The sequence below is a fragment of the Trachurus japonicus genome, chromosome 15 (assembly GCF_045865225.1).
Source record: "Trachurus japonicus isolate A0001 chromosome 15, Traja_1.0".
NCBI lineage: Eukaryota > Metazoa > Chordata > Actinopteri > Carangiformes > Carangidae > Trachurus > Trachurus japonicus.
In genome coordinates, this window is record NC_140921.1 from 16,593,217 (window position 1) to 16,603,848 (window position 10,632).

Below are 10,632 nucleotides of genomic sequence, written 5' to 3' on the forward strand. Positions count from 1 at the left end.
TTGCTTTATATGGCATTTGGTTAAAGATGTTACAGATTTGTATTTTCATGTGGTGTACTAATGGGAAGATATGAATACTCTGCAAGACACTGTAAAACGCAATTCAACATTCATTTTACCTGAGACGGTTAGGTAAAGCCCTATCATCACACATCAGGCATAATCTAAAGTGATCATATTAGTCACTTAGTCTAATCCAGATCTATTAAAACACAAACCAGGTTGAATTAGGCAGAATTAAGCGTTAGTGTCTTTAACCACATGAGCAGAGACACTCCTGCCTCCATACACACACAAACAAAACACATACACATCACTTTCACTGTAGTTTATCCCTGAAAATCTAAACATAATCAACTATCAATAAAATCTTACATAATAATCTCAGGCAATCTGTTGCGCTTGACATCTATGCGTATTTCATATAAATGAAACACAGAGCATGACATAAAGCTTAAGTACCAGGCTCTTGAGAACACGATATGCAAATAAATACTTTTCTTTATCAAGTGGCTCGTCATTGTTACAATGAGGCACATCATTGGTGAGTATGAATATTACTGTATGTAATGCCCAAATGCTGCCAACAATAAAACATTGTGTGTCTTTTATGGCACCTTTGTTTACTAGTTTTGGTGTGTGCAATAATGGCTTCTGACGGCTTCCATCTGTCACATGCAGAGCTCTGCACACTCACAGCTACATTTGTGAGCTTGAAACTAATTAAACCCTCTTTCCTCAAGCAAACTGATGGATTTATTGGTTAGTGTCTTTTCATCATCAACAAACTTGTACCCAAACAGCTTCATGGTGGGTCCACACACTCTCTGCACTACCTGAGCCAGTGTAAAGGGAATGCTAAACCTCCACTTCTCTGCCTGCTCTGATGAGTTCCTCTGGGTGGAGTAAATCCCACTTGCTCCCTGTGTGGTCTGGGTGTTACTAAGAATCCACGTCCTAGCTTGGGGACTGAAGGGTATCCCTGTGAACTTGTACATGTCCTCTGCCTTCTGCATAGGGTAGCGGGCAATATCCTCATAACGCACTAACATGTAGCGGCTCCTCAGCCAGCGAGGTCGGCTCAGTCCCACCTCTGCAGACATCCTAATTTGGTCACAGTTTCCTTTGAGCCTCTTCACCTCCTCGTCATCTTCAGGCACCTGGCCGTCCTGCGCCCAGGTCTTCCACGTCTTGTACTTTGAAGAAAAAGCCACCATCCGAGATGCTAAAATGGCCCGTGGATCTCGGACTAGCTGGATCACCCTGACATCCAGGCGAGGGTCTTCCACCAAAGGCTGCAGTGTCTCCAGCTGGCGCACTCGAACCGTCTTAATGGCATGGTGCTGCTTGGAGAGGCAAGATTCTGATGCAAGGGTCAAGTTCAGCGGCCCACAGCGGCGAGTCTTACAGTGATGCCTAGGACAAGAGAAATGCATTTTTTTTAAGATGATAAACGTTTTTCAAAAGAAAGAGGAGTTGTTACAGATCTTACAGAGATAAATGTTGAGTTCATTTCCTCAGCACTGAGAAGACTTCAAAAGCTTGCATGGGCACGAAACTCTCTGGCTGAATCACAGATGAAGAAATAGGTTCTTTGGAATAACGACAAAGTTTTTAATGTTGTTGCCTTGGGCTACAACTGACAATAATTTTCATTATCATTCAATCTGCTGCTCATTTTCTGGATTAATTGATGACAATTTTTGTAATGAAATACCTCAAATGGAGGAAAATGCACATCACAGTTTCATAAATGTCTTCAAATGTCTTGTTTGCCTATGCTTTATAATTATATCATTAAACTACTTCAGAGACACTTATTTAAACTTTTAATATTAGATTACTGCAGCAACTACATCATTCCCAATTGTAAAGAAGAAGCATTTTTAATGTGCTATAGCTCTGCAACGAGAAGCATAGGCTTAAGTGCATGGGTATCATACTACGTAAACAGAGCAGATTCAACAGAAGGAAAAAGATAGAAGTTAAGTTGAATTAATCAGAATATAAGATATAAGATTGAGATAACAGAATCCTATGGGATCAGGGATGTCATGCCAAGAAAACTTACTACAAGTGCCAGCAGCCCATCCCTTTTTGTAACTGTATCACTGTATGTGAGAAGTGCAATACCTTTCAAAAACATCTTTAACCACAGGACTGCAGACGGGGTCTTCACAGAGCGATAAACTAGACTCTCTGCGGAAAAGAGCCGCAGTGACGTGGTCCTGTGGCGTGGGAGAGATGAACTTCTCGAGGGGAGTGAAGTCGCACAGGAAGAGCCCCTGGAGTACATCCCGGTAGATTCCCGACAACACTGTCCCATTGTTTGCCTCTGTGGCCAGCATGCGTTCAACATGCCACAAAGGTTCGAACAGGTAAAACATGTTGTCCCCGTGCTGGTTGAAAAACTCCCCCACAAATGAGGAACCTGTTCGTGTGGTGGCCAGGAGTAATATGTGCTTACGGCCACCGCTGAAGCTGTACGTCCCCAGGTCATCCAGTTCATCCTCCTCCTGCTCCTCTGAGAGATTTGAGTAATTCCCTTTGGTACCGGTGAGTTTAGAAAGCAGCATTTTGAGGACCGACAGGGAGCCATTTTGTGTCGTGTTGCTGTAGTTCAGCGGAGTCTGTGGGGTCTGCTGAGGAGTCTGCCTCTGGATCAGCTTATCAGAGACCCTGAAGAGAAATTGCAATAAACAACAGATAAAGTAGCGTTAACGCAGAACTCATTTTTTGCATGTAGCTGACCCGCTCTATGTTTGAGTTGATTATCTTAACTTGTCCTAGTGTGAAGACCGGAAATGGGAAAGAGCAAAACCAACTGCTCACAAAAACTGCTCCGCACTCCATGAAACCACAGCTTTTCAGTTTTTAAATTCTCTTTTTACACCTTAATCAATAAAGATACAGTATAACTAGTGAGCTGACCAATAAACACAAATGTGTTAGTTTTGTGCAGAGCAAGGTTTGCTAGTCCCCCTGCTATTATGCTAACCTAAGATAACCAGGTGCTGGCTGGCTTTGTTTCCCATCTCATCCCATCTCAATCTTGATCATTTTTAAAGGATATCGAGCAGTTGGTGAGATTTCAAAGTAAACTCAGTGCTGTCGTATGAAAAAAGAGACAGATTGAGACCCCCTGGTGTAAAAAAAAATAGCTCACAATCCAGATTATTTTTTAGAGTAATTAAGTGTAAAATAGAAATAAAATATAGGTACAAAATGATGATAGAAAAGCAGAAGTTGATGCTAAGACACAGTGTGTATGTAAATCTGTACACGTGTTTCTTTTCCAAAAGCCTACACGGTTATGTAGGCTTTGACTCCAAACAAAGCTAATGTAAAATCGCTTGTGCTTTACTGCATTTCATGCTATTACCTTGACAGGATATTGCTTTCCTTCTCGATGATGACCAGGGCGACGATACAGATGAAGATGATTGCATATTTGGTCCTCATTCTTGGGTCCTGGCTTTGTAGCTTCTTGGGCGTCTAGAGTCTAGTCTGTGTGCTGGTCATAGCTCGTCATGCAGAGGCTAAAGCTTCATTCTGAAATAAGAAAGGTAGGACTACATTAATTAAAAGGGTTAAAAAAAACAAACAAGTGTATCATGCAAACATAACATGATTTTATGCAACGTTCAGGATGACTCTTGGATGACACTGAACACAAAAACTAGACTTGGTATGATGATGGATGTGCACACTGCATTTGGCTCACATCTTAAGAATACTTTTTATAGATAAGAAGATGGGTAAACACAAAGCAGGCTATGATGACAAGAGTGGATTTCCTATGGTATACTGTATGTGTAGCCTACTAGGTTTCAGCTCTTTTCTCACACTACCCAAAATTCAGTTGATCTGTAACAACATGTAATAACAGGTACATTCATTTTAATACTCAAACAATTATCATCTGGCACATAGCTTCAAAAGACTTGTTTGTCTAGTTTCTTGCAACCAGAGAAAAAAAAAACCTGGGATGAGATCGGGGGTGGAGGAGAAGACAGATGTGACAGAGAGAGGGTGGGAGAGGAAGAGTTCATGTAAACAGTTGTGGTTCTCAGTACCGGCAAACACACTGGAGCAATGCCACATGGCACTGAGTCATGGGGTAAGGCCAATTTTGACTTCACTACTGTGTGGTTTGAACAGTCCCATCCACAGTTTTAACTGCATGGAGGCCAATGTGTTGCTTAATTGTAACGACTTACAAGTAAATTCATGACAAAGAACATAGGACAAGTCAGAGCATGGTAGTGTAAATATCCAATCTTGCGTCATCAACTGTAGTAGTGTCTTTCCCATCCACTGGGAGTATTGAATTACAGTTCCATGTGTAAGGGCTATTCAGGCAACCCTGAACTCATAAATGCTGAGGCAGATCAGTGAGTAAGACTTGACCAAGCCCACACTCGGGACACACTGCCCTTGTGAAGGACTTTATTTTTGAAATCCCTGAATACAGCATATTTCTAAATTCTGAATAAATTATCCATAGACTGCCATAGACTACTGAAACACACACACACACCTAGACACACAGACACACGTATGTCATTTGGACCTGTCAAAAGAGTGAAAGATTTCTACAAAGCATATCATTAAGAGAAAAAGAGAGACATGATAGTTTTCAAGCCGTTGTGAAATGATTGTGTGCTCTGTAAGTAAATATCATCCAATTATCTGAGCTTAATACGCCACAGCCGTCAAACTGTCAGGCTGAAGCACGTTGAGCTGAGGACTTTTACATATTCAAGAGTCACTGGAGCGTTTGGCAAATCTGACTATCTGCTCAAGCAGAAACACACATCACTCTGTTTATCATCTCACTACAAATTACATTAATGGCTGCCTTCAAAGCCTTGAAGCACCAGCATCTCATGGAGACGCTGAAAGCTGAATTCCCCCCTGAAAGCTCCTCTGTTCATTCAGGGGTGTTCGTGTAAACAATTAAGTCTTATGGGCAAACATACAAAACTGCTATAATTTATAGGTGCTGTTTATCATTTCCAAGTGATCTACTGATTTTACTTTGGATGTCATCCTTTTAAAAAAAACTAACCCCCTCTATGTATGTGTGTGTGTGTGTGTGTGTGTGGTGGCCATGTAATAATATAGCAGTCATTTGGGGGGAGGGGGCTCTCAATTCAGTTGAATTTCCAACATCCCCCCCACCACCACCACCACTAGTAAACCTGAATGAATTAGCCTAACACTAATGGTTACTTCTGCATGATATTAATCTCTGGTGTTTTGAGATTAGAGGGTGATGCTTTCATGCCCACAACATAAAATCTGGGGGAAAAAAAAAAAAAAAAAAGGGTTTTACGAGCAACTCACATAGGTTAGGCTATAGGAGAAGTGCTGTTAATGGTGGAATAGCCTACAAACCACACACATCCTGCATCGCAAGAGCAAACGTACACATCTCACGTATGGTTTTAATAGAGGGGGTGGTGGACTTTATCATTATTCATCATTTATAGCGTAAAACGCGCACAGCAGCTTGATGTTTACAAGCGTCACCGTGCACCGGTGGCTCTATAGGTAATTATGTGTCTTTCTTTCCAGCTCTGTGTCATTTCCTGCCACAAGAAAATTAGATGTGTGTTTAGATGTTGACAAACCTTTAGCTGGTTTCTCCCTGCAATCGAGCCTGAAATATCCCTGATGTGGCGAGAAGCAGTCCCCGGTCCCCTCGTAGCATCTTGCTGCATTGTCTCGGACAAGGACACACTGCTTCATTGTATCCACGGACGCGGGCTTGTCTCCTCCGCCGGATGAATGAGAGGCAGCGCGAAGACACGGACGACTTGGAGAAACATCGGCTTTAAAACCGGAGGGCGAACGATAAATATCTTTATTCTCCTTTTAAATGTAGCCAATAAATGTATTCTTTTAAATTAGAGTGAACAATATTAGTATAATAATAGTATAACATATATAGGCTAATTAAAGAATTTGCCTGCAACCGATATAGACGCAATTTGCCCGGAGATTTAAATCTGTGTTTCCAATATAATTGCTTCCACAACTTTTCCTCTAACTTTTCTCATGTGCGGGACCACGCTGCACAAGCAAGCTGACTGTGCTGCTCACCCTTCACGTCACCGCTCCCCCTGCGTGGGACATCCTGTAGGCAAGGTCACGTGATCTCTCCCAAAAAAAAAGAGAAGAAAGGAAAAATAACACACACACACACACACACACACACACACACAATGTTGAAACAGAATCTGACTGCAGGAGGAAAGCAGAGCATTTAAAGTATATTTATCTATATGTAGCTGTAGTTGATTCTGGTCAATTCTGTTGGTTTTCTTCATCATCCACATAGGAAGACATTTCTGTATTTTGATAATATGTTATTTTTAAATCTTAAATATGTCGAACATGCGTTCTTTTTTTTATCTTCATTTAGCCTATTTATTATTTTACTAATATTGTCCACCACCTGTTTCTGACCACTTGGGGGCAGCAGTGTGAAAGAAAATACAGTATAGTGAGGGTTATGGAGCAGTATCAGAGGGGAACTGACATGAACAGCCTTCACCAAGCCCTGTAGACCTACCTGTTTAATATGACATTCAGCAACCGAATAAATTGGATGCAAGTCTAACTGATTTTCCACTTTTAATACACTTTAAATGTAAAATATATTGTGAATTCTGTTAAATGAACCTTTGCAGTAGGCCTACTTTAAGTGAAAGGTACTGTAGTTCAGTCCACCACGTGTGTTGGGAGAGTTTCAGTGTAGGCCTATAGCATTGTTTTCATCAGTAGGCTATATTTTGAGATTACTTTGTAATCAATGGATATATTTAAACACTGGTTGAATGTAGAGCCTGCAGAAGTGAATGCTTATAGGATCAGCAGCTGAAATGGCCACAAAAGACAATTGAAACAACAAAAGCAGCCATTATTGTTCTCATGTCCATCTTTTGCAGACAGTTGCGTTAAACATGGTAAGCATTTAACCAAACTAAAGATAAACAAATCTCTGTTAAGTTTTTATCAAACAGTTTAACTTTAAAATTGAGCTGCTCAAAAATGCAAATGCAGCAAGCTGTGATTGTTTTTTCTCCTTTTCAAAATAAAATAGAATAAATTCCACAAACTAAAAAGCTCTGCTTCAAAGTATCACCATGAAACTTCCCAAGTTTATCATTTGCATTAAGACAAATATTTTTTGTATTACAGTTTTGTCAGATTTTATGTTTAAATATGTCAATTAGGCAATATCTAATGAAATATGCACTAAAGCCCCTTTCAAAATTCTTGTTTTATTTAGTTGACATATTAGAGTCAGAAGTCTTTACAGAGGGGATTTTGGATATCTCTCAAAATTGATCAGTGCATGAAAAAACTGAAGTATGTGGTGGAGACGCAGAAAATGCAGGCTACTTAAGTACAGGGAAATAAAAGTACTTTGTTACTGTCTATCCTTGCCCATTATACAAGAGCAACCAGGTTCATAAATCATCTGTACACCTCCTTTGATTCCTGCTCGTGACCATTTTAGAAAAGTCCATGATGAGTCCTGCTGAAGTAGCGTGTCATATCTTTTGGGATTTTGTATGATTCATGACTCTGTGTTCTCTGCAAGCACTCTCAGAGGTTTATGAAAATGAAAGGCTGTTAACCTACAGTATACTACATGGAGAGATTAAAGGAGTGACCTAGTTTTAGAGTGGACCAGGACTAAAAGCGAACCTCTGCCCTTAGCAAACCGCACTAGAGATTATCAATAATAATCCAAAACGGTAAAGCTGAATTGGGCGTCTTGAAAACAGGTGCTCTAACAGACAGAATGATCTGGTATTGAGACAAGCACTGTGGGCAATAAATTATGCAATTTTTCATTTCTATTTTTGAACTGGCAAATCAAATTTTTCCAAGTATGCACAGGAATTTCTCTTGTAATGTTTTTTTTTCCATAAAGGATTTACCAAGGCAGGATTTTATTTTTACCTCCCCAAACACACAATTTAAACAGAGAATTCCACATACACAATTCAAACAAATATGTATAAGTTTCAAACGCACACACACACACACATAGATATGATAGGTGCATTTTGAGTATTGGGATTCTTGTAATCCAAAATGTTCTTGATGTCTCAGAGATCAACACTCAAGTCCACATGTTCATTTGTATATTTATGGGATCTCACGTTTTGGTGCCGGATGAGAGGATGAGAGCCAAACTAGTTCTACTTGCAGCTCTCTGTTTTGACATCCCCTCTTGATAAACGTCCAGAAACGTGCTCTAAACTTCAACCAAATAATGTAATCATACATAGTAAACCCTAATGTTGCAGAGGGAAACATTTTCTCATACATGCAATTTTAAGTTGTGACTCTTCATTTTAAATACATTTACCACTCTTGTTGTTTTCGCTTAAATTAAACTACTTTTTTTTTGTCATTGCTTTAGCGGTCCATAACACTTATTTTATTTTTAATCATTCACTTGAGAGTCTGAATTAGACATGTGCTTAGCATGGACAGGGAGGTTATGCAACTCCAGCTTACAGTAAAAATACTTTCCATAGAGCATTAGAGTCAAAAATTTAGAAAAATGAAAGCCAAATCACGAAATATAGTTGGGTGAAAAATGACATTTGTAATGTAGATCTAAAGATGACTGCGGGACTTTAAACTTTAGGCCTTGCTGTGGTTTGACACTAGTTTCTTATATGTATATTCAAGATATTTACTACACAGTGACTATAAACAGGTTCGTCCATGTTTGGATTTAATTCTCAAAGTAATCAACAGACTGGTGCCAGCTGATCTAAGAGGTCAAGCTGGTTGATACTGTAGCAAAACTTCTTAATGTGTTTTGGTCATAGCGAAAGATGCCCTCTGCTCTTTTCTTATGGATTTCTCATAACACAGCAGAGGAAGGAAGACATATTTTCTAATCTTTTTATCCTCTGCTGCTCTTGATTCCTTGACTCTTGTCTTTTTCATGTGGATGCCAAAGCTTTAAAGAGCAATACATCCTTTTTTTAAAAGTAAGAATATGACTGAAGTGGCCAATGTAGTCAATGAGCAACATGACCTGAGTCATGTCTTATAAAGGTATTTGAGGTTATACTGAGTTTATTTAATGGCTGGTCTTTACTATTGATAACAACAATCCAAATCAAGTGATGCACATGTAACAGTTAACAGTGAGTTGAAGTGATGAGCATCTGAAATTTCCCTGTGGGCAGCCTAATAGCTCCATCCCCGACAGGAACAAAGAGGTCAGCATGTGCCACTGTGATTGAAGGCACGGGATTAGAAACTAAGAAGATGACTAGATGAGCAGTGAGCTATCGCCAGTATGATTTTTCACAGTGATCATCTGAAAAGACACTTGCACGTACAGTGAGAGATTTTTATTGTTGAGAGCAGGCACTAACACATATGTGCAGGTTTTTAAACGTTATAAACAAAAGTCCCGTTCATCATGACAGAGGATAAAAACCATGAAGGTCATCTGTTTGTGAACCAGCGTAATGTTGCACGCAATATGCGGCATGTCCACTCTGTGGCTACTTGTAGCAAGATTGTGTGTTGCTAATTGTTTTTTACATCTATGTCTGATGGAGCCCCTGTGGCACAGACAGGTCCCATGCATTACAAGATGAGGAGGGATTAGAGCACAGTGGGTTAATCTTTAGGCCTGCCATCTGCCAGTACCATGAGAATTAAACCTGGAACCAAGGCCTTGACCACCAACATCCATAAGTAACCTGACAGGTGATATTTTTTTTTAGGGGATTTATTGTTGGACCATTGTTTATTGTTGGACCATCATATGAAAAAACAAAAACCAACCATGTGCCTTTGAATACTACTGTCTGGATACTGCGGCTCCAGCTAAACAGGTCTCACTGTTCCTGCAGGCCAGAGGTCGATCGTATACACTGATGTTCCTAAAAAAAAATTGCATGCTGGTGGTAATCACCTTTTTCCTTCCTCTAACAATGTGGCACTTTGCAGTTTGTAGACAGTAAAACTTGAACTACTGTATCTGCACCAAGCATACACTGAGGTCATGCTACTGTATGTCCTGTACATTCAACCAGTACCACTCAGATTATGAAGTAGATTTAATTTCTGTATGAGAATGGACCATAAAAGGTTTATTCTTGTGTGTGTAAATCCTCTTGCATGCAACATGTTTTAATGGCGTGCATGTGCATCACACAGTTGTTTTGTCTGTACCATTGACCTACAGTGAACGACAAAATATCACATCTTCAATTGTTTTATTTTTTACAGTGACCAGGTCCCACAGGTCAATATACCATAATCATCAGAAGTAAAATAAATAATGCTGGGAACTCTATCACTTTGATTTGGATCCCATCTCTTTTTATCTGAATTGAAGTAAATATCTTAATATAAAATAAAATAAATAAATAAATAAATAAATAAAAGACCTGAGGAGATTCAGTAAGTAATCAATGGGCTGGTGATCATGCCTAAATAAAGGATTGCTGGGTTCATTTTATATAACATTTGCTTACAGGACTTTACCCCTGGGTGGTAAATAAGACCAGACAAGAAGATTAGCCAGCTTCAGTGCCCAAAATACTCTTCAAAAACTACCAGAAAGGCATTAAG

General features: G+C 39.6%; 1 protein-coding gene across 1 annotated transcript; it reads right to left on the reverse strand.

Moving 5' to 3' along the window:
• Positions 1–313: 313 nt before the first annotated feature.
• Positions 314–6,129, reverse strand: chst3a (carbohydrate (chondroitin 6) sulfotransferase 3a). Its single transcript, XM_085799983.1, has 4 exons — positions 5,637–6,129; positions 3,383–3,552; positions 2,134–2,679; positions 314–1,416 (listed from the first exon to the last, which is right to left on the reverse strand). Exons 2-4 carry the CDS (start codon positions 3,460–3,462, stop codon positions 720–722), a joined length of 1,323 nt encoding a protein of 440 aa, XP_085656109.1. The 5' UTR covers positions 3,463–3,552; positions 5,637–6,129; the 3' UTR covers positions 314–719.
• Between the last annotated feature and the right edge of the window lie 4,503 nt (positions 6,130–10,632).

What these genes read in the sequence shown, in the direction of transcription:
- chst3a (XM_085799983.1), bottom strand. Translation starts at nt 3,462, where the DNA reads ATGAGGACCAAATATGCAATCATCTTCATCTGTATCGTCGCCCTGGTC. An exon ending in GAAAGCAATATCCTGTCAAG is followed by an intron (nt 2,680 to 3,382) that starts GTAATAGCATGA and finishes ATTTCTCTTCAG; the next exon opens with GGTCTCTGATAAGCTGATCC. An exon ending in GTTAAAGATGTTTTTGAAAG is followed by an intron (nt 1,417 to 2,133) that starts GTATTGCACTTC and finishes CTCTTGTCCTAG; the next exon opens with GCATCACTGTAAGACTCGCC.